We start from the raw sequence: 25,445 nt of genomic DNA, 5'->3' as shown, positions 1-25,445 counted from the left end.
ACACTCTCCCAGCCAATCAGAGCACAGCCAACCCCCCAGCCAATCAGAGCACAGCCAAGCCCCTAACCAATCAGAACACACCTCCACCCAATCAGAACACAGCCAAGCTCCCACCCAATCAGTTCATACCCCCACTGGCAGGTAAAAGGAAGAAACAGCTAAGACCACACATTGCTGCTCGAAGCACGAAGCTGAAAACACCAGCCTGAAGATGACGAATGGGAGTTCGTTGAAACGTCGCCAAGACACTTCCAATTTTACGCGGGAGAAAACCCAAACAACCAAAGACCTACATACATACATACATACATACATACATACATACATACATACATATTTAACCTCTTGGTGCAAAACCTGTAGTGCTAAATACAAAGATTCTTAATTATAAATGTATTTGTAACTGTGAAGTCTTATGACAAAACTGCTTTTCTTCTTCTTCTAGATCAGAGGTCCCCAACCTTTTGGGTGCCAGGGACCAGCTCCATGGAGAGACGTTTTTCCACAGACAAGAGTGTGCATGGTTTTGTGTGCTGCTTGCATCTCACAGATGGGGCTTTGCTAGTTTGTGCAGCCCAGTTGCTGGCATGCTGCTGTTCTAGATTACTGTTTGATTTAAAAACAAAATTACCACTTTATAATAGCCTTATTACTAAATGCAGCATGTTCTGGAAAGGTATATAAAGTTTGATAACTTCTTGGTTATTTAACAGTCAATTCTTTTTTAAAACAAACTTAGTCAAGATAAAAACAATCACATTTGAAATAGAAAGAGACCATCAGACTTAACTGTAATTTTTAAACTTAATTATTTAGGTCTACAGTCAGTTTAAGGACTATCCATCTTTAAAAGGAAAGATGTGTATGTATCCAATCATTAATAGAAAATGAATCTCTTGGCACAGCCAATCAATAAATCAATATTAACATACAAAACACTCCTAACTGCAGCTTTCATGATAAGCAATCAACAGCACCAATAATGACACCCCAATAATACGATCCATTAAGGTTTTTTCTTCAGAGAGCATTGTTTTACTCTGTACACAGGAATAAATTACTAGAAATAAAGGTTAATTGCTAAAAGGAGCATGGATGTAAGATGTGCTGACAGCAATTACTCCTTACCATGCTTTTCATACGAAATTTGGCGTCTGCTTTAATTGTTTATAATGATTTCATTTTAACATCCTTAATTATTAATATTTGCACTTGTAATGAAGATGGATACAAGCTTTAAAATACTATGGCTGCACCTTTAGCAGCATGTGCTGACTATTGCAATCTCCTGCAATGTAGTCCATAATTTAATTGCCATCTGGATGAGCAGGAGATGAAGCTTAAAAAGAATATGAAGCACTGTATTTGAAAAGCTACTATGAAATAATACAATCGGCCAAGAAAAATGTGGGGAACAATTTTTATTATAAAACTTAGTTGCAGTAAGTGAAAACAAAAAAGATACAATGCACACAGATTCTCCCCCCCCCACCGCCTTTATTTATCTTTCTTGTAACAAAATCTGTGCGAAACATCTCTTTCCAAGAAACAGAATATTTCATTTCTACTTTGTTTATATGGCATGTGTTATGAAACATGCTGACCTGTAATTTGAATTATTTGCTTTCTTTGCAAATTCAGGTACAAAAACTTAACTATGAATGCAACATTTCCAGTTCTGGATAGCAGAAATTATCTAATAGATTATACATGTGAGTAAAATACTGCAAATTGCTAAGAGACACCCCCCCCCAAAAAAAATCTGGACATTTAAAAAAGTCAAAGAAGTTTTCAGTTAAAAAATATTTTTTTAATAGGAAGGCTTTTATCAATAAAACAATCTTGAATGCAGTTGTAATTAATGATGCTATTAGACAGATGCTAGTTATTGGCTTAGTTCCAACATAATTTCTCCTTATTAAAATGTGTCACAACAAGCCTGACAGCAAAAGCCCTCTTATTCTACTACTGGTTCCAAAGAAGAGAGAATGCCATTCTGTGCTTTATTTTGAAATATATAATGCAGTTTCTGCTAGGGACAAAACAAAATTATGCAGCTATCATTTCCATTACAAAGAATCTCTATCAAATTTTATTTGTACTCCAAGTGGAATGAATCTTGTCCACTAGCAATAAATAGAAAATGTATATCAAGTTTCATATTTTACTTCAACCTTTCTTGTCATTGTAAAATCTCAAGGGGATATCTGCCCAAATATTCTTTATATATATATATACTGAATGTATTAACTGCCCTTATGATTTCTGATTCTTCTGCTGATACTACAAGGAAATAAAAAAAATATGTTTCCTCTTCAGAAGTTTGTTTTGGTCATCTTGGAAAAAGTAGGTGATAAGCAAGTTCTCTTTGTTTTTTATTTTATTAAATAATTGATATATGCTGAAAGAAAAAAAGCAGAAAAAAATAGAAATTTAACGGTGACCTGCACAAAACTGTTTCTCACAACCTTATGAAGCAAAACCATTGCACAGAAAACAGATGGAAGATCTACTGTATAATGCTAAAGCAGGTATTTCTTTCCTAGATCATTTCTGAGATTTTTTAAGGATCTGCTTTGGAGTGGCTATACTAGACTTGTGAAGTTACCTTCACAGCCTGGCTGGGAAAGCAGCCAAAACTTTTATATTTCTAAATAAAACAAGACAATGATAGATTTTTGAATTACAAAAGTGGTAAACGTAAAGAAATGAATCATTAAAATTATAGGAAAAAGATTAAAATAGTGTCCCTTCAGAATAAGGAATTCAGTTATGCTAACCAGCATGATTTATGATTAGATTTAGATTTAAACTTCACCTATCTTCCACGCTGGTGTATATGAAGCACTGAAAGCCAACGTGGGGTACTGGTTAAGGCACCAGGCTAGAAACCAGGAGACCAAAACATCTAGTCCTGTTGGGCACAAAGGAAGCTGGATGACAACCTTGGGCTAGTCACTCTCTCTCAGACCAGGAAGAAGACAGTGGCAAAATACTTCCAAATATCTTGTCAGGTAAACAAATATCTTGTTATAAACAATAACAACAATAGCAATAATAACAGGAATCAACACTGACTTGAAGATTATCCTCCCCTCCAAAATTAATAATCATTTCTTCCAATTTTCCTTACGATAATCCTGTGAGATAGGGTTGGGCTGACAAATAGTAATTAGCCTTTCATAGCTCTGTATCAAAAATGAATGTATGTCTTCATGATACACCTTAATTGCAACATCATAAAGATTCTTCAAGTCAAATATTACCAGAAGTTATTACTCCTATTCAGGCATTCAAAAGAACAACAGTACAATACATAAATAGACTAAAGAAAGGTAAAGGCCAACTTCATGCCATTTTTCAAATGCAGTCTCAAGAATTTCATGTATAGAACATGGATGCCTGCATTGTTATAAGATTTACATACATTGGCTTGATATTCACTTTAGCGGTCACAATTAACAGATAAAAATAGAGTCTAGACTGAGAAGTCTGGAGAGATTGTCATATAAAAGAAAAAAGAGGCATTGGGTTATTTAATAAAGTAAGAAACAAAATAAATAATTAGAAGACAATTCAGTCAGAATAGTGATATTTCTCAAAGTTTGAAAAAGAAAATTTAGCAATCCAACTTTAAAAAAATATAGATATGATACACACACACACACACACACACACACATACACACACACATAGACTTAGTAAACCACTACATATACTTTCACCAACGGATCTCAATGGAACATGATATAATAAAGGAAATTGAATGGTGTATTAAATGTGGTTGGCAGGCATTTGGCAAGCTAAGCATAGTTTTCAAAAACCACCTCCTTTTCAATCAGTGTGTGCTACCTGCTCTAACATATGCTGGTGAAACATGGACACTAACCTCACAATCAGTACAAAAGCTACGAGCAGCACAAAGAACCATGGAAAGATACATGCTCGGCATTACATGACAAGATACAAAGACCTGCACATGGATTAGAGAACAAACAAAAGTATATGATATCATCAAGAGAGTAAAAGAATTGAAATGGAAATGGGTTGGTCACATAGCAAGAACAACTGATGCCAGGTGGACCAAGGCAATCATAGAATGAATCCCATGTGATAAAAAGCATCCACGAAAGAGACCTACAACAAGATGGATCTACAACATCAGCAAGTATTGCAGGCCCAATTGGCAAAAAAAAGCTCAGGACTATATAGATCGGAAACATGTGGAAGAGGTTTTTATCCTGCAGTGGGCAGATAATTATTTGAGATGTGTTTGAATATAGTAGCTCGGGTTGGTAGTTGGACTGTAGGATTGATCTCCGAGCTTGGCGATTTAGCTGCAAACGTTTTGTCTCCATTGGGGGGGGGGACATCTTCAGTGCACTTTGAATTGTGCTTGTCAGACAAGGTCACCTCAGGACACTGCAACTGTCATAAATATGAGGCAGTTGCCAAACGTCTGAATTTTGATCACATGATTATGAGGATGCTGCTATGGTCGTTAAGTGTGAAAAATGGTCATAAGTTACTTTTTTAAGTGCTGTTGTAACTTCAAATGGTCATTTCAAGTTCACCTGTACACTAAAAAGCTATTCTTTGAAAAGAGGCATTAGAACCAAGGACTACAAGAAAAGTTAGACACTGGCAAAGTAATATAAGTAGCTCTTGTTTAGTGACCACAACTGGGACCCTCAACTTGATTTTTAAAGCAAAGCAGTCAGTCACTGAATAAAACTATTACTGTGTCTATGATCTTACTTCAGTTTTCCTTTGCTCTCTAGACCTGTGAAGGTCATAAATGTGAGGATTGGCAGCAAGGTTACTTTTTCATCACCACTGTAACTGCAAATAGCTGCTGTGCAAGGTAGTCATTAAACAAGAACTACCTGTACTTTTCCCTTGTGTTTTTCACTAGCAAAAATTACACTCTGCTACCAATGGAATGAATTTGGCATCTAATCCATTCTGCCCAGTTCATAAGCATTTCAGATTGGGAGAGTAATCGCTTAAACTATATAAAATGTAAAGTTGAAACTGCACAGAAAATGCAGGAGCTATGATCTTGAAATCTACAAGTTCTGAAGGAAGTGGTTCCCAGCCAAAAGTTTAGATCTAAAGCAGGAGTGTCAAACTCGCAATGTCACATGACGTGTCACAAAGTATCGTGATTGTTTTTCCATTGCTGGCAATAGGATGGGTGCAATTTCGCCATGACGCATCAGGCTCACAGGCCAGCAGTTTGACACCCTGCTCTAAAGTATACCTACCAGGTGATGGTGTAGAATTCATATACTGTATGCAAATTACTGACATTCAAAAGAATAATCTTTTTTTGATTCTCGTATTCTCTTATCTCTTGACCAAAAACAGTTTCTTATTCTTGCAAACATTTCTTTTCAGGCTCTGAATGCACAGGAATAATTAATTTGTGGATTATTAATCCTGGAAAATTTGATAAACTAATCATTACCTAGAATTTCACACAAATGTAAAGCATTTTTCCTTGCAATACAGAATATTTTATCTAAAACCCCAATTACATTAATTTAATGCATCTTTTAAAATAGCAGTGAATATTTTGCACATTTCCAATTTTCATGTATTCCTGTTCTGACCAACCATTCTATCACATTGCAAAAAAACTGATGGGATTTAAGAGTTTTACAACATTTAGAGAAAGACAGCATATGAAACTGTTGTATAAATCATAAAATAACACTAGTTCCATCCAAACCAAAACCCATATGTAAAATAATAAAAATCACCATTATCCATGCAGATGGTGCAGCTGTTTATGTTGCAGCACCATCCCAAGCCATCATCTACTCCTATCAGAGTTCACTAAAAGTCATAAGGTATGTGATACAGTCTGTGAATGAGAAACCTCCGTGACAAGAATATGTTCGTATGACAATAATAATTCAAAAACTATAAAAAGCAGTCTTTTGATGTTGTAATCATCATACATATTCCATCACTTAAAATGCAGTCTAACTGGTTGGTCTTCCTTTTAGGCAAATAATGTGACATATTTAATTGGGGAAGGATTCTGCTAATAATATTATACTTTCTAAATATTCACTATTTTCTTGGAAACACAGACCAGCTTAAACCCTACTTATATGTCTCCCAAAAGAATACGTTTTCTTCTCCCGTATACTGAAAAAGGTTCAAATGATGTAACATAAGATAATTCATTCTAACATGAGGATCTCAGGTGAGAATCAGTCAAGATCAGGCTCTTTTCAGTTGGAAAGCTGCACTTGAGAAGACTTGCCTTTGGGCACCTCTGGTATAAACCATATGGGCTGGGAGGATTGTCATCCTCTCCTCTCAGCCAGGATGTAGTGGATGGACAGATTCTCCCTGGATCATAGGATACCGGACGTAACAAGGATGTGAGCTGTAAGGACTTTATAGATATAAACAAACTTTAAATTAGACTCAGAGATAAACTTGTAGCCATTACAATTCCCACAACGTCACTGTTATCTGCTATTCCAGTCTGACTGGTTGGCATACAAGCAGCTGACTTAGTACCAGCTGTAGCTTTCAGATGACCAACCTAGTTTTCCACACAGTAAAAGAAGGATAGAAATACTTTTAAGTCTTGTAAGATTCAGTTAATGCACAATAGAATGCTGGCTGAGGAATTCTGGGATTTGAAGTCCACAAGTCTTAAAGTTACCAAGTTTGGAGACCCCTGACATAGAGTTTGCAAAAACGATTGTTCTTATTGTTTAGACTACCTCAAACAACTAAGGTAGCTTTGAAATAATAATGATATTGTCAACCGACTTGGCCTTTTCGAAAGGTTTGAAAACATGGCTGTGTTTTCTTACTTGGGCTCATAGAGGAGCACAGCCATGGTGCTGGTTAGGGCCCGAAAGCTCACCCATTAATTAACTTTTAACATTGATTTTTAACCAATCTTGCCTCTTTTTAAATTGTATAATGTTATGTTTTAATATTTTATTTGTACATGACCACAGTCCCTCTGTGAGAGAAATGGGCAGCTTCAATCATTTATTTATTTATAAACAAACAAACAAACAAATGGTAACCGTTGCATTTTATGTCATAAATAAGTTAAATATCTTAAATTTTCCCTCAGTTATCATTGTGTGTCCACTTACACACAAACACAGTTTCATCAGGTTTCATAGTGTTTTTCAAACTATATTCTGTATAATCTTTAATGAAATTTAAGAGGGAGGGGAAGAAAGTTTCACTCATATATAGCAATTTTCTATCACTAGAATTTTGTTTTGTGATCAGGGGTTCTGGATTTTTCTTTTTTAACTAACAAGTTCCACAATCTAAATGTTTGGAAAGCCCTGGTTTAACACACTGAGTTTGTAAATATATCTTTTTAATAGCTACCATGATGAATAATGAAACTGTTCAACTACAGAAGCTCCACATATGAGATTTCTGCTTGCCATGCAGGAATGTTTGTCAGGGAAAAAATACTGGCAACAGGTATATTCAAATTGCTGTCTGTTTCCTAGTCTGCTGCAGATAACTCATTCAAGTGGCCAAGTTTCTGCTGATTTTTAAAGAAGGAAATAGATGATCATGTAAATAGAAACATGTCTTTGCTCAGATCTGAAAGTACAGATTTATGAGAAAAGCATTACATCATCTAAAATTCTTTTTAGTATAAGGAAGTGGAAGAGAAGAGTCATCATACCTAAAGTGAGAATGAAGCTTTAAAAAAAATCCCTGATCTTGGCTTTCTAACATGTCTCTTCTTGCTTCCCAGGTAAAGTAAAGTATGACCTATTCGTTAGTAATCTTTGGGTGGCATAGCATTAGTCATATTATTTCACACACACCATCTAAATAAAAAGAAAACCAGACAGCCACAAAACCTGTTTAACTGCTTTTCCTTCTGTTTTATTCAGAATAGGTTTATGAAAACTCCCAGTGGCATAAAAAATATTTCACTTCACCTTTGAATACCCCATGCCTTTTGCACATGGAAAGTTTAACTTACACTGTATTTATGTTATACAATTTACTCCCTAAGATAACTATAGTCTATGTATATGCAATCAAACAAAGTAAATCATAACTTCAAAAATGTATATTGCATTAAAAAATACCATTTTGAAATAATTAAAGTGTGCATAAGCAAATTGATTCTTTTGCTGCATCATCAAATTCCAGATTTCTCCTTTATCATTTCAAGTAAGGATAACTAATGTCTATGTCTCCAGTTGTAGCTGGTTAGTTATAAATTCATAGTATATAGTTACAGGAAGCGGAATATTTTTCAATAACATGTTTTATCTCTAACTTCAAACCAACAATCAACGTTAATGAGTTAATTTTTTAGAAAGTTATGAACAGACAACAGATTATTTTTCATAATCTAATCAGATACACTTGTTTTCTAATTTCTTTAACCCCGTTTTGATTAATCATAGGGATAGCAAAATGAGACATGCTTTAGTCAAGAGAGATGCCCTATTGATTATTAAACAATCTATTTTTGATGTGATACCAGTACTTCCAAAAAAGGAATAGTACAGTTACAGATACGTTGATGCTGTGTTGTTCAGAAAGATCAAGGGAAAATGATGGCAGCAATCCTATTAACATGATTTGCTTGGTGTACTAACTACATCATTTCTTTTGGAAGGAAGGTTTGGATGTCATGATCCAAACTTTAGAATAGAATAGAATAGAATAGAATAGAATAGAATAGAATAGAATAGAATAGAATAGAAGCTGGAAGGGACCTTGGAGGTCTTCTAGTCCACCCACTGCTTAAGCAGAAGTCCCTAAATCATTTCAGACAAGTGGGCTGTCCAGTTTCTTCTTAAAAACCTTGAATGATGAAGCACCCACAATGTCTGAAAGCAAACTGTTCCACTGGTTAACTGTCCTTACTGTTAGGAAGTTTCTCCTTAATTCCAGGTTGCTTCTCTGCTTGATTGCTTTCTATCCATTGTTTCTTGTTTTGCCTTCTGGTGCTTTGGAAAATAAATTGATCCCTTCCTCCTTGTGGCAGCCTCTCAAATATTGGAATACTGCTATCATGTCCTCCCTAGTCCTTCTTTTTTCTAGACTGGCCATTCCCAAATACTGCAACCATTCTTCATATGTTTTAGTCTCCAGGCCTTTAATCATCTTATTTGCTCTTCTTCGTACTTTTTTGAAAGTCTCAACATCTTGGTGATCAAAACTGGATGCAGTATTCCAGATGTGGCCTTACTGGCTTTATACTTCACGTTATTTTGATTCTATGCCTATACAACTTAGGATATAACCAAGGATTGTATTAGCTTTTTTGGCTGCTGCCACACACTGCTTCTCATGTTTAAGTGATTATCCACTAGAACTCAAAGGTCCCTCTCACAGTTACTGTTTTTGAGCCAGGTTTCACCTAATCTGTACTTGTACCTTTGGTTTTTCTTGCCCAGATATAAAACCATGCTTTTATCCACATTAAATATCATTTTGTTGGATAGGGCCCATTGTTCAAGTCTGTCAAGATCTTTTTGGATTCTGACCTTTTCTTCTGGGGTGCTGACTATTCCTGCCAGCTTAGTGTCATCTGCAAACTTGATGAGATCCCCTTCTATTTCCTCCTTTAAGTCATTTATGAAGATATTGAAGAGTACTGGGCCTAAGGTTCCTTGTGGTGCCCCACTGCTTACTTCCCTCCATGTAGATGTAGTACCATTAAGGACTACTCGTTGAGCATGGTTTGTCAGCCAGTTACAAATACATCTGGTGGTGATGCTGCCTATCCCACATTTTTCTAGCTTACCAAGGTTGTGGTCTACTTTGTCAAATGCCTTGCTGAACTCTAAATATACTATATCCACAACATTTTGCTGGTCTATTAATTTAGTCACTTTGTCAAAGAATAAAATAAGATTGGTTTGGTATGATTTGTTTTTAACAAACCTATGCTTTAATAACTTTTTATTTATATTATTAGTGTAATATACCATGCCTGGGAATGGATATCTTAAAAAAGGACTTGAAGACTGTAGATTATTCAAAAAAGACTTTACCTAAGACTTTTACACATTACCTTAAATCAGTCCTGAAACAGTTTAATCATCTTCCAGTTTTATTTCCTGACCGACTTCTTAAATGATTTCAGGTCAGATTATCTACAGGACTTAACTCATACCTGCCTCTAATTTATTGACATTATCACAGACCATATTGTAAATAAAGGGCTTTTTGAATAACAATTATCTCAGCTGTTAAATTTCTTCCCATGGAAGTGAAATTTAGACTGCCCTTAATGTGTTTTTAATACAATGTGGTCTTACACTGTGTTCTGTTTTATCAAACCACAATAGTTAGCTCTTCTATTTTTTAGTATTAGCACCACAAACCCACAAAAGCAACAAAAAAAGAGAACAAAAAAATTTCAGTCTCATCTTGCCTAAAAAACAGTTGGTAGCTACTGAGTTAAGAGCCCATGTGGTCTAGTGGTTAAGGCACCAGGCTAAAAACCAGGAAACTGTGAGTTCTATTAAGCATGAAATCCAGTTGGGTGACTTTGAGCCAGTCCCTCTATTTCAGCCCTAAAGAGGAAATACAAATACATCTATTTACCAACCTACCTACCTACCAATCTATCTACCAGACTAATATGGTAGTTTATACTCCATTATCTTCGGTGAAGAGGTTTTCATAGTAGGTTGATTTTGACTGATGATGATAATAATTTGGAAGTTTGGAAAACGTGGAAAAATGAAATAAAACACGATGAAATAATCAAATGGTTACCACCTGCCATAGGAAAAGAAGCAAAACATGTACAAAATGAAAATATTATATAGGTGAATACAAGCTGAAATTGTAAACAAGCTAAGTAGGTGGAGAACAGGAATGCACCTGGAAAAAATATGTTTCATGGATATTGGCAATCAAAACTGATGCACAATATATGGATTGCTTCTGTAGTTTTTATACCTGAATTCCTTTCCAAGTCTCTGAAGTATTATATTGTGGGCTTAAAACTTTCCTCCCACATAATCCAAACTCCTCCCAGGAAGATTTAAAAAATGAAAGCCTCTAGTGCAGGGGTGTCAAACTGCCGGCCCACGGGCCGAATGCATCATAGCAAAACCACGCCCACCCCATTGCTGGCAATGGCAAAAAAGTCATGATACGTCACAACACATCACGCTGCTCTAGTGAATTCTTTCCTTGCATAATGCAAGGTAACTTGGGTTTATCCAGAAATGCATTTAAGTGGTCTTTATGGGCTTTCTTATGAGAAACTTAAGGATACATTCTAATCACTTGTGCGCACATTCTAAGAAGGATCTCTGGAAGCTGCCTTGTTAAGAGGGCCATCTGTTATAAAACCACTTTTAGTACTCTACTGGTCTTGATTGCCTTTACTGTTTTTACTGAGTTAATCAACCATGAGAGATTTGCTGATATGGTTGGCTAGAAATATTTAATAAATAAAGATATACATAAAGTACTACGTTTGTGCATAAAGCAACTTTTCCATGAGAGGTCCAAGCATATGGGAAAACTGCCAACTTTTCCTCCCAGTGGCAGCTACTTCAGTATCATGAATGCCATTTAGGAAGGTCCCCAAACTTATAGAGCACAAGCAGCTGACAATGGAGGAAAGTACTAAAAGCCCTTGTATGCCTACAGTAGTGTTTCCCAAACTTGACAATTTTAAGGCATGTGGACTTCAACTCCCAGAATTCCACAGCCAGCATTGCTGGCTGTGGAATTCTGGGAGTTGAAGTCCACATGCCTTAAAATTATCAAGTTTGGGAAACACTGGCCTACAGTATATCAAAACTTATTCTGATATCAGACTATACATTTAGAAGAAATAGACAACTTTTCTTCTAATTTTTTTCTCTTAACCTTGCTGTTAAAGAAAAACAATTCCGAACAAAGGAGATACCCTGGCCTGTGCAAGATGTAAGTAGCTATGTTCAAATGGCCCAAACTATGTTTAAAACATGAAGATTAAATTGACATGCAAAATAAGTTTTTATAAAACTTGAAGCTACTTCAAAATATTTGCAAATGCAGGTAGGCCTCAACTTACACCTGTTTATTTAATGACAGTTCAAAGATATGACAGCCTTTGAAAAAGTACCATACAGCCCGTCCTCAAAGTTACAACCATTGCCCCAACCCTACGATCACATGATCACAATTCAGGTGTTTGACATCTGACTTACATTTATGATGGCTGCAATGTCTTGTGATCACATGATCATGATTTGCAACCATCCTAGTCAGCTTCCAACAAGCAAATTCAATCGGGAAAGCCAGATTTGTTTAACAATCATGTGTAATCACTTAAATGTGATGACAATGGTTATAAAATTGGATCCAGACAGGTGATGACTCCCTCCCTTTTTGACTATGGTGACTTATAATGGAAATTCTAGTCACAGCTGTGGCCATGTCAATATCTTACCTGTATGGCATTTTCCAGCCCTAAGAATCTGCCCAGAAACATGAAATGTAAATGAGAAAACTGTCTTTTCATATTTTGTTGAGGCTAAAAAGCAGTTCACAAAAATAAAATTAGCAAAATCATTCTTCTGGAGATTAAAAGAAACAATCTTAGGTCCAGTTAAAATGTAATTGTCTCAGGCTATTCTTTCCTTTTTCATTTATCTCCTTTGTGTCCACTTACATGCCTGGCTTCTGCACCAATATTTTGGCATATATTCCCTTTTACAATCAAACAGTGAAACTGTGGTTTATCAATCTTTCTACATAAATAGGAATCTGATTATTCATGAACATTCAGACTTATTATCATTTTGAGATTCTTACATATGAATATGATGCTGTGTTGATGTATTTTGTGATAAAAACATGAGTTTTCCACGGAGCAATTACTTTCAGTAACATTTTATCTAAAAAAATGTTAGGAAAAAAAATTCCTTCACCTCAGCACAGTCACCAATTTTCTGTGGCTAATGTCCAAGGACTGAGTTTCATTCCAAACCCCAATTCTGTCTTCAATTTCCCTTACAATACAAAATGTTCTCCTGTTAAGTGTTATTTTTACATCCCTCCAAATCCAAAATGAACGGTCACGGCTACTTCTTTATTATTACTATTCAAGTCAAGACATAGGCCAACTGGAGAGCACCCTGAAATGCATAATAATCCTATGGTGTAACTCATCTAGGAAACAAAAGATGCTCAAGAATTATATTTTGACTCAGATGTAGGCAAGAAATGGGCATGGTAATCCAGAAGAGAATTAATGTTTAACTTAAGCTTTCAACAAAGTATTCATTGAGTCCTGCTGAATGAACTCAGACACCCTACCTATAGCTGTCAGAATCAATGCACACAATTCATTTAATGCTGAAATCTGTTAATGGTCAGAAGGGCGTATTCCATCAAAACCATAGGCCAGTGATGGCGAACCTTTTAGAGACCAAGTGCAACCCAAAACCCACTTATGCATCATCGAGTGCTGGGTGGGTGTGGCCAATTGGGTGGGTGAGGGACTAAAAAGTTCAATCAATCAATTCAATTTTGCAAGATCTTTTTTTTCCCTGTGAAAAGTTGAAATTGACTGATTGATTGAACCTTTTCTTTTTGCACACGGTGGCGGAGGACTAAAACAAAAAGGTTTTATAAAACCCAGCTAAAGGCTTAGGACTGGGGGGGCGGCGCGCGTGCCCACAGAGAGAGCTCTGAGTGCCGCCTCTGGCACCCGTGCCATAGGTTCACCACCACTGCCAGAGGCTATGTATAGAGACTGAACATGCTGCTGTCTCTTCTGATGTTAAGCACCGATAGGGATGTAATAATATCTAGAATCTGTAATCATATCTAGAACTTAGATCTAAAGGGAAGAGTTCCTTTTTGCTTGTAACCTCAAAGACAAACTGTTCTTACTTCAGTATATTTTAAGGTTCATAGTTTAGCAGAAGATGAGATTGTAAAGTTGTCCAAGAGAGATAAAAGCACAAACTATTAACATAGAAAATGGACAACCATATCCCATTCACTAAGGCAAGTACTACTCTATTGGAGAACATAAAAGAAAAAAAGCATTGCTTGCTGATAGCACTCTTCAAGGTCTGATATGACATTAAAACAAGTTATTAATAGCTTGCATAGTTACCATTTAACAGTTCTAACTTTGTGTTTTAAAGCAGTACAGTTAGTCCCATTCTGAGCAAACAGTCAGATGTTTGTCTAGCATTAAAAAAAAGCTTTCAGTATACATATAAAGGGCATACATTCAGAAGCCACTAAATATTTCTCCAAGGAGGTGCTCTTGATCTACTGCTTAATACAAAAACATTTGTAATTTGGTCTGATGCATAGTCAAAATGACTATATCTAAAACATTCAATTGCAAAATGAAATTTTGGCATATTCAGCGATGGTATTCTATTTTTCCAGACTATGAGAAATAAAACTGGCTGCTCGTATTAAGGAAGATACAAAAATCAAAAAGTTGATATTACCTGTTATTATGAAAAAAGAAATAAATCACAAAATACTACTGATCAGCACTATTTGCCTAAGTGATTGCTAACAAAAGGCAGACGAATAAAAAGGGAGCCCTACAGAATGCTTTCAATATGCTATGCATTGTTATAAAGCAGTGATGGCGAGCCTTTTAGAGACTCAGTGCCCAAACTGCAACCCAAAACCTACTTATTTATCACGGGGTGCCGGGTGGGCATGGCTGTGGTCATGGCAGACTGGGTGGGCAGGACCAGGGCGGTGGGGGCTAGTCCCTCACCATCTCCAGAGCACGGCACGCGTGCCCACAGAGAGGGTTCTGAGTGCCGCCTCTGGCACGCATGCCATAGGTTCACCACCACTGTTATAAAGTGTTACTTGATAAGGCCTCAAATATAGGCATAAATCCAGATGTTCTTTATATGTATAGGTAGTCTTTGACACACAGCCGTAATTGAGCCCAAAAGTTCCACTGCTAAGCAAGACAGTTTGTTAAGTGAGTTTTGCCCAATTTTTTTTCTTTCTTGCTACAGTTAAGTGAATCACTATAGTTGTTAAATTAGTAACATGGTTGTTAAGTGAATCTGGCTTTCCCATTGACTTTGATTGCTAAAAGATCACAAAAGGTGATCACATGACTCCAGGACACTGCAACCATCATTAATATATGCCAGTTGCCAAGTATCCAAATTTTGATCATGTGACCATGGGTATGCTGCAACAGTCATAAGCATGAAAAGCAGTCATAAGTCACTTTTTCACTTTTTCAAATGGTCACTAAATAAATGGTTGTAAATTGAGGACAGCCTGTATTGCAATCAGATCCACTAGGTCATACCCGGACTTGCATTCTATAATTTATTAGGGAGGAAGGGAAGGGAAGGGAAGGGAAGGGAAGGGAAGGGAAGGGAAGGGAAGGAAGGAAGGAAGGAAGGAAGGAAGGAAGGAAGGAAGGAAGGAAGGAAGGAAGGAAGGAAGGAAGGAAGGGGTATATAATAGCCATTCCTAATGTAAGTGAGCGTTTGATATGTGGATTTCAATTTCCAGAATTCCTTGACTATTCTTCAGAATCCCTGAGAAATCTATAAAGAGAAAGTATGTAATTTTGGAAAGGCAGAAAGCAAAGGGGATAAGAATTCTCATGTTAAGATTAGGTATCCTTATAAAGATTTGTTTTAATGTTGTCACTTTTATTTAATTTTTAATTAGCTAAAATGAATGGACTTTATTCTGGCTTATGATTATAACAGAGTTTTATGCTTTTATTTATTTATTAAATTTGTTTGCCACTCATCTCACTGCAAGATGACTCTGGACAGCTTACAACAGGGGTGTCAAACTGCCGGCCCACGGCAGAAGCCGCGCCCATCCCATTGCCGGCAATGGCAAAACAATCCCGATACGTCGCGCAACATCACGTGACGTCACGAGTTTGACATGTCTGGCTTACAACATCAAAATAAAACCACATGTCTATATATCTTTATCTATACACTCACATATAAATGTATAAAACCCCAATAAAATCATAATAAAAATACAAATTATAGCTAAAAATAAAAAGTGGGGAAGGAACAGAATGTTCAGGGAAGGTGGGAGCTGCTATTAGTCAATCAACCATCTCTATTGTGCTACTCCCCCACTGGGACCCAAGCCACCCAACAAAGCCAGGTCTTTTATTTGTTTACAGGGTATTTTTAGGTAGAAATCATTTTTCCTGATTTCTAACTTCAAAATAATAAGGGAATAGAGTTGATGAAAACAACCCAAGAAAAATAAAATTAATATTTCCAACGATTAGAAAAAGAAAGGCATTTGATGCCAGCAGAATGTTCAGAACATTACCATTTGTTCTTATTTTAATTAATGTCTCACTGATAGCCGTTAATCACTAAAAGTAGTGGTATAGGTTAGGAAACTCAGTCATACTGAGTCAGACCACTGGTCTATTTCAATCTTAACTGGCCTTTTATGTCTATAGCTTCTCCCGATACCAGAAACCAAAGAGTAACCTCTATGCAACAATTTAGCACTCAGCTACATCTCCTTCTGTGAACTTCGCACCATTCTACAATTAGTTACTAAAATCCACTCCGATTTTTAAATGCTACTTATCTTCAGTATCTTCTAATTTTATAGTCAAATGCCAGATTCTGGACTTGCCACCTGGTTTGATTATACTCAACTTCTCATGCATGTATTTTATTTCCATTGCCACTTTTATCGTAATTTATATAGCTACTAAACTTTTGTTGTTTGCTTTAGAGCTATAAGTTAAAATAAATTTTCAAATCATTTACTAATTATTATGAAAAATGGATTTAAAGCCAAGGGAACATTTTATACATAAGGACCCTAGCATTTTGAACACTGGAAACATGTTCTGACCCATATCTTCTATGTTTTAGACAAATACTTGTATTGAGCATTTAATTCTGGACTGCTGAATATGCCACCCAAACTGCATTGTATCAGTATAAGAATATGAAAGTGGACATACAATAAGAAGGAGGGTGGGGAAGGGCATTTGCAAGCCTCTTTATTTCAGGACAGGACAGGATAGGAGAAGACAAGATAAGACAAGACCCAGAAGCTGTTTGGAGCATTCTTCAGGTCTGTATAGCTTGTTGATCAGTTTTAGTTTCCCTTCATACTATATCAACCATGTATCATCTATACACTCCCTACACAAACCTAAATCTTAAACTCTTAAATAACACAGAAACCAAAAGTTAGACTATTAATTATGTAAACATATTTCTAGAGAAAATTGAACTGAAAAAGAACCCCAAGCGATCACCACCACCACCACCATCTACTACCATAAGGATCTTAATTGGCCTTGGTAAAGAGATCTCAATTTACCTAATAAATATAATAATTTGTTCATGTTCCTAATTCAATTGCTTCCCAAAAATCAAAATGTCTGAAACAAGGAACAATTGAAAAATTTCTTAGAACATCTATCTCAGTTCACTGAGATTTTGGTGAGCGTAATAAATTACAATACAGTATATGCAGCAGTGTCTTCTTCATTCATCTAAATCTTTTCAGTGTGTTTGTTCAAGGATTAGTGGATATAAACTGTAAACATGTTACTTAAACTCAGTACTACTATAAGAAAATACATGCTCATTTCGGAATAGTATTTAGTTCTTGAAACAATTCTTCTTTTACTACCACTTCTAAGTTATATATTTTCTTCTGCTTTGTTATTACTTTGTTGCATCTGCTACTAAATTGTTTCCAATAGAAATAAGAAAAGTAATTTGATAGATATATTACTGCACATATAAATGCATATAAATTAGAAATTAAGATTGAAATAATTATTATGTCCTTAATAGTCTCAATATTACTCAGCACATCCTATTATCAAATATCTAACTAAGCAACAGTACCAGTCTATTCTAAGTTAGATTTAGATAGCTCTAATCACACTTCTAAATAAGTACATATTCTGTAACTATTTTTAACCGTCCACCACACATTAACTTCTAAGAAAAAAAATCATATTAATAAAGCAGCAGTTCATTAGCTTTTCTTTTCTACAGGTAAGAATTTGATCAAACTTGAATTTATGCTTCAACTTCCATAACAAAAGATACTACTTGAAACAATAAAATTTATAGAAGCTATTAAGTTCAAAACTTTTATCCCATTACCTATATTTAAATTAGGCAAAAAAAACCCACAAATTATTAACTACCAAGTATTAAAAGCAGCATGAAACCTGAAACAAAAGTCAGGAAGTTACTGAAGTAATATTTACCTGCTTTTCCACCTACTTGACAATATTATTTGAAAAAGAATTGTGTACATTATTTTTTTTTTAAAAAAAACTTTACAACATAGGTAATAGACAAGTCAGTACAAGAGTTTTGTTTTACCTTTGTGTTCGACGGAGCCTGTTTCCATTTCTCAAATGAGGCAATGTAAAGTTTGAGAGGACAGTCCAAATCGCTGGATCAGACATATCCATATACTCTTTCCTTTAGCACACCAATTATTTAAAAAAGTGGAGAATAGAAAGAAAAAATAAAAAAAGAAAATAATCCCAGTTCGATTGTCGCTCTCACCACTAAAAATGTAAACATTAACTCCACTCAGAACAATATTAACATAGATCAAACAGCTGGGTACTTTAGATGTCTAAAGTAATAATAATAACAATAGTAATATTTAAAAATCCTCTTCTCACAGATTCAAAAAAGTCTTTCCTTTTCTCTCTACACTTTCTGTGTTTCTAAGCATTACAATAGTTTTTACACTCCAGTTCTGTTGAAACTCTGTTCCTGTACGTGTGATTCAGCCAAGGTACTTTGTCATCTGTTTGGAAGATACCATTCTGAGCCAGCAAGGGGGGAGCTATAGTTTTTGTTTCTTTTATAATTTTCTGGTTATTATAGGTTTAGCATGTAATTCTACTTTAAAAAGTATCAATATATAAAGAAAATTTTTACTTTTTTAGCTTTCTTTAATATCAGCAAAGCTAAAGACCTTACAATTGCTCCCCCAAGCAATTTTTGGAAATGAGCTTATCTCTCAGAGATTTTTCCAGGACTTCAATCTATCATCATTGAACTTGTATTTCTGATTAATAAAAGATTAAAAATTAAAACAGTATGGTTTACTATGGAAAGAGGGGAAAGGTCTTCCTTCTTTAAATTGCCTGCTGCAGATATTATTACAGAATTCTAGGGAGACATTTATTAAAAGAGAGGAATTTAGTAAATGGTAAAAAAAGAAGTGTGAATAAACCATTTCATCCAAATCAAAGGAACTTATAAATATTAATATTTTTCTACAGATGAAAGATGGTTTATTGCAGTATATTCATCCTGTGATAATCACTTATATTCAAAGCAAAACACTTTTCATTATTTGCTCACTCAAAAATATTATATTTTTTATTAAATTATAGACAATTTAGGAAGGACACTTCCTAAATACTGTATGAATACCAAAAAATAATCAGTTTTTTTTAAACCCAAGGAAAAGTACAACAGGGAAGGTTATGTTCATATTCTTGCATTTGTAAATTTTAATTTAACATATCTGATCATATTCTGACTGCCAAGACTAAAAGTGAAATTGGAAAAACTAAAACATTTACAGTACAGATGGAGTAAGCAGAATATAAGAGGGAAACAGCCTCAGTATTTTCGTGCCAAGCGTTCCACAACCTGGACTTAACCACCCACTCCAAGATGAGTATAACCTCTCTCAGAATCTCTCTCAGACACATTCATGCTGTTATATTCTCACATACAATCCAGAATTTTGGGTGGGGTAGGAGAAACTATTTAATGACTAAAAGTACACACCCCACAGTTTCTTTCACTTTGAAGCACCTTCATATTTACTCATACTCACTACATAATAAAAATACAGTATTCCAATACAGCATTTTTCAAAAAATATATCTGACTATTTTTGAATTTAGTACATTCAGTGGATTATGTGCATGAATCTAAATTTAAGGGGGGAAAGATGATGCAGACTGTTTGTGCATGCCACACCTGACAGTAGTTCCTTAAAGAAGTAAATTATGTTTCCTGGAAAAGGAAAATGTACTTAAGGAAACATTACAAATGCAATGTACATGCCAGTTATGCTCCAAATCCTTTTTGCTCTTCTGAAACCAGGTCTCTGTATAATCCAGCAAGGTGCAATGCTAATGTGTGAGAAAGTGCTATGCTGGCATGCCAACAGTTTTTACTTTGTTTTAATAGTTGTTGGGTGTTTTTAATGTTTTTCCTGTTTTTGTGCGTTGCTCCAGGTTATGGTTGTGCAGTTATATACAGTAAGTCAAATATATAAATTCTTAGTTCTTGATCCACCTTTTGTTTTCAAAACATTAAATTCATTCTATGATTTTACTAATGTTAACTACAGGTAATCTTCAACTTGCAACCAGTTGCTTAGCAACTATTTGAAGTTACAAAGGACCACCCTCCAAAGCTACTTACAACCCAGTTGTCCCAAAAGTGCTTTTTCAGGAGGAAACTGGACTTTCTTGGTTTTCTTTGAAGATGTTTTGCTTCCCATCCAAGAAGCTTCTTCATCTCTGACTGGATGGTGGTGAACGGAAGGATTCATATTCCTTGCAGACAGCTGGTCATTTGCATCTTTTTAGAGAGTCCTTGATGCCATTTGGAGGTTTACCTGTGTCCTCAGGGTCACCTGAGTAGTGTGTGTGTGTGTGTGCGTGTGTAGCCTTCTTGGCTGCAGGATGTTTTCTGTCCTGTGTGCCTTCACTGTTGAAGACAGGAGCAGGCTGTTGGGGATGAGTCTGTGTCATCTGCATCTCAAACTGAAGCACAAATGGTTCCTGTAGTCTGCATTGTTTTCTGGAAACCTGTTCATACTCGCGCACCATTTGAAAGGTGTTCATCCCAAAGTGCATAGCTAACGGATTTCACATGACCGCCATTTACAACAAACAACTTATGATAAATAATTGGTTTGATTAATGACCTTGGATTTACTTAATGATCATTGCCACAAAAAAGGTTGTAAAATTGGTTTGGTCACATGATGATCCATTTTACAACCATAACGTACTTAAAATCATAATGTACAGGCCCCATTGCAGTCATAAGTCAAAGACTACCTGATTTGCAGTTGACATCAGACCTTAGAATATTTCTTGCCATATCCTGAAATATATGTATATACACGCAAACATACATACAATACATACATACATACAATAGTAGATAAAGATTGTGATAAGATTTTCAGCAGCAGTACATTTGACTTAGATTTAAAAACCAAACAATGATGATACAAGAAGCAATAAGTAATGAGAAAAAAGCTGGTACCAGAAGAATCTACCCTAAATGCCACCAAACTGTCACTATTAGCTGCCAGCTTTTTCAAAAAGTGTAACACTGCCAACAAAAGTAACATGTTCAGGAAGAGCCAAACCATATTTAATTACCATCTATAATTTACCCATCACAAAACTAATTTTTAATTATATAATACTGAATTAAAATTAAACAAGTATCCAATATTGTTACACATTGTAAAATTTTGTGCTCTGATGCCTTGAATTACATACCAGATAATAGTTTTTATGAAAAAAACAGATGAGACATTAGGTTAATATCTATATTGTTCTACAGAAAAGAAATATAACATGTCTTTGGCTAGGAGAATTAACTGTACATTAGAATATTTGTACATCAATCAAAATATTTTAAATTTATATTTTGTTTCTTTAATATAGGAAGGAAGGAAGGAAGGAAGGAAGGAAGGAAGGAAGGAAGGAAGGAAGGAAGGAAGGAAGGAAGGAAGGAAGGAAGGAAAATAAATTATGTTTTAATAAATTATAGGAAATTATTTAGCCTGATTTTTAAATATTTTAAATATGTAATTCTTCATATAATGACAAGTTCCAAGTGTTTAGAAAAGAATCCAAAAGAACTTTATTTTTAACACCATGAATTTCTAGCAAAACAAGACAATAATTAGAAGTCCACATTGCATGACTTAGTGTCCATCAGCCATTTAACACAGTTATATCAATGCAATGATAAGTGCCTTGTAAAAGCAAAGTTCCCATCCTCAAAACCTTCATATTTATTGATACTGATTTTGGCAGATGATGCAGTAATCATCTTGGAGACAAATTCCTTGTGTGTCCAATCACATTTGGCCTATAAAAATATTCTATTCTATTCTATTCTATTCTATTCTATTCTATTCTAGTCTAGTCTAGTCTAGTCTAGTCTAGTCTAGTCCAGTCCAGTCTAGTCCAGTCAATACTATCACAGACACTAGTAAACTTCAGAAGGACAGTGAAAACACTACAATTAAGCCTTTTTAAGGGACTTTTAAGGAATTACTATGAGCCTCAAGATGCATAACATATAGAAAGTTCCCTGTTTTTATTTATTGGGTTTTATGTTGCAATATTCAGTAGAACATTCACAATTCAATTCTCTTAAAGTACTGTATCCAGCACATACCAAGAAACTACTACAGTTCCTATATGGAGCTCAGTTACACCCAGGCATCAATTATGATAAATTAAAGATTCCAAATCATATTTGTATGCAAATTATTCAGAGTGAAAATATTATAGAATAGAATAGAATAGAATAGAATAGAATAGAATAGAATAGAATAGAATAGAATAGAATAGAGCTGGAAGGGAACTTGGAAGTCTTCTAGTCCAGCCCCCTGCTTAAGCAGGAGAACCTATACCGTCTCAGACAGGTGAATGTCTAGTCTCTTCTTGAAAATCTCCAGTGATGGAGCTCCCACGATTTCTGGGGGGTAAGCTGTTCCACTGGTTGATTGTCCTCACTGTCAGGAAGATTCTCCTTAATTTCAGGTTGCTTCTCTCTTTTATCAGTTTCCAACCATTGTTTGTCCTCCTTCCCTCTGGTGCTTTGGTGAACAACCTGGCCCCCTCTGCCTTGTGGCAGCCCTTCAGATACTAGAACACTGCTATCATGTCTCCCTTATTTCTTCTTTTCTTTAGACTAGCCAAACCCAAGTCCCGTAGCTGTTCTTCGTATGTTTTAGTCTCCAGGCCTTTGATCATCTTAGTAGCTCTTCTCTGATTTTTTTCCAAACTCTCAACATCTTTTTTGTGATATGGTCACCGAAATTGGCTGCAGTATTCCAGGTGTGGTCTTACTAGGGTTTTATAAAGTGGTACTAATACTTCGCGTGATCTTGATTCTATGCCTCTGTTTATACAACCCAGGATTGTATTAGATTTTTTGGCTGCTGTTGCATACTGCTGGTTCAAGGTTAAGTGTCCACTAGGACTCATAAAAACTAGAATGAGGGTATGGTTTTATGTATTTAAATATTGGCTAAAAGCCAATTTCCAACCTCAAAACTTGACACACAATGATGATGATGATGATGATGATGATGATGGAAGGGACCTTGGAGGTCATCTAGTCCAACCCCCTGCTCAGGCAGGAAACCCTATACCATTTCAGACAAATGGCTATCCAGTCTCTTCTTAAAAACTTCCAGTGTTAGAGCATTCACCGCTTCTGGAGGCAGGTTGTTCCACTGGTTAATTGTTCTAACTGTCAGGAAGTTTCTCCTTAGTTCTAGGTTGCTTCTCTCCTTGATTAGTTTCCATCCATTTCTTCTTGTCCTGCCTTCAGGAGCTTTGGAGAATAGCTTGACTCCTTCTTCTTTGTGGCAGCCCCTAGATTTTGGAACACTATCATGTCCCCCCTCGTCCTTCTCTTCATTAAACTAGATCACAGGTCGGCAACCTGCGGCTCCGGAGCCACATGCGGCTCTTTGAGCCTTCCCCTGTGGCTCCCAGCCTCCTCTGCCTTTGCAGAGAGAGACAGAGACAGAGAGAGGCAATTGCGCTTCCCTGCTTCTCTCTCTCTCTCTCTCTCTCTCTCTCTCTCTCTCTCTCTCTCTGTGTGTGTGTGTGTGTGTGTGTGTGTGTGTGTATGTATGTATGTGTGTGTGTGTGTATAAAAGAGAATGCACTCACAGTATTCTCCGAGGAGCTGAAAAGCTTACTGGGCGGAGCTCCTCCCTTTGCTGCGTCTCTGAAGGAAGCAGGAAACAGGAAGGGCAGGAGAGAGCTAGCTAGCCCAGCTAGGCTGACTCAGGAATTCTGGGAGTTGAAGTCCATGAGTCATAAAAAAGACGAGATTGCCTACCCCTGAGCTGGTTGGACAACACTTTGAAGCTTGTCAGGTGAGCAGCAGATAGGAGAGGGGGGGAGAGAAAGAGAGAGAGAGGGGGGGAGGGAGGGAGGGAGAGAGAGAGAGAGAGAAAGAGAGTGGGGGAAGAGGAGTGGCAGACCAAGGGCAGATAGAGAGGGAGGGAGAGAGACCCTTTTGACATCTAAAATGAAGATAACACTGCATATATCCTTTTTTTACCTGTGTGTGTGTATGTGTGTGTGTATACACACACACACACACACACACACACACACACACACACATATATATATATATATATATATATATATATATATATATATATATATGATTGGAAATAAAAACAAAAACATGACTCTTGGGAATATTCATGTTAGTCAAATAGTAATGATCACCAAGAGAGTATCTATAAAAATAGAATTTTAATCCACCGAGCTTTCGTCAAACACAATTGACATCGTCAGGGTTAAAAGGTAAGTGCCGGGGGAGAGTCTTATATACAGCTGTTTAATGTCTGCTTCCGGCTCCTGGAGCGTGTCATAGGCCCCAGCTGATGTGAAGATATAAAATGAACACCAGGGTAATAAAAACTGTAAAAGTTTTTAATAAATTAAAACTATAATTTTTAACCTTTTTAATCGTATGTATGTATATATATATATATATATATATATATATATATATATATATATATATATATATATATACTTGTTTTCTGAGGTTTTCCAAGACCTACATACATATATATACGTATATACATACACACACACACACACACCTATAATAAAGGTAAAAAAGGATATATGCAGTGTTATCTTCATTTTAGATATCAAAAGGGTTTTGTGGCTCCCGGTGTTTTGTTTTTGGTGGGAAATGGGTCCAAGTGGCTCTTTGAGTGTTTTGGGTTGCCTAACCCTGAACTAGATCATGGGTCAGCAACCTGTGGCTCCGGGGCAGCATGTGGCTCTTCCAGCCTTCTCCTGTGGTTCCCAGCCTCCTCTTCCATTTGCAGAGAGAGAGAGACAGAGGCAGAGAGAGGCACTCTCTCTGAGTGGGGGAAGAGGACTGGCAGACCAAGGGCAGGAGAGAGCCAGCCCAATAAGAATGTGTGTCAGCTTGTCGGAGAACAGCCTGAAGCCAGCTTGCCAGGTGACCAGAAGATCAGTGAGGGAGGGAGAGAGAGGGGGGGGGAGGGAGGGAGGGAGACAAAGAGATGGTGAGAGAGAGGGAGGGAGGGAGGGAGAGAGAGAGAGAGAGCTGCTGCTTTCTGCTGAGAGACAGCAAAGGCAGGAGCCCTGCCCAATTAGCTTGTCA

At 36.2% G+C, this 25,445-nt stretch overlaps 1 protein-coding gene across 9 annotated transcripts in view; it reads right to left on the bottom strand.

Moving 5' to 3' along the window:
- Positions 1-25,445, bottom strand: part of MAST4 (microtubule associated serine/threonine kinase family member 4) — a 207,803-nt gene that overhangs the window by 64,878 nt on the left and 117,480 nt on the right. For 2 of the 9 annotated variants that reach the window (XM_039365272.1, XM_039365283.1), the window contains exon 1: positions 18,354-18,777. The exons of the other annotated variants lie outside the window; for them this stretch is intronic. In XM_039365272.1, coding sequence (XP_039221206.1) covers positions 18,354-18,445 — 92 coding nt within the window. In that variant the 5' untranslated portion in view covers positions 18,446-18,777. Of the gene's footprint in view, positions 1-18,353; positions 18,778-25,445 lie in introns of those variants that run through there. 9 annotated transcript variants of the gene reach the window in all.

Source organism: Crotalus tigris, unplaced genomic scaffold (genome assembly GCF_016545835.1).
Source record: "Crotalus tigris isolate CLP2741 ecotype Arizona unplaced genomic scaffold, ASM1654583v1 scf7180000017592.2434428, whole genome shotgun sequence".
NCBI lineage: Eukaryota > Metazoa > Chordata > Lepidosauria > Squamata > Viperidae > Crotalus > Crotalus tigris.
The sequence above is the reverse complement of the archived record's forward strand: the minus strand, read 5'-3'. Positions and strand labels throughout refer to the sequence as shown.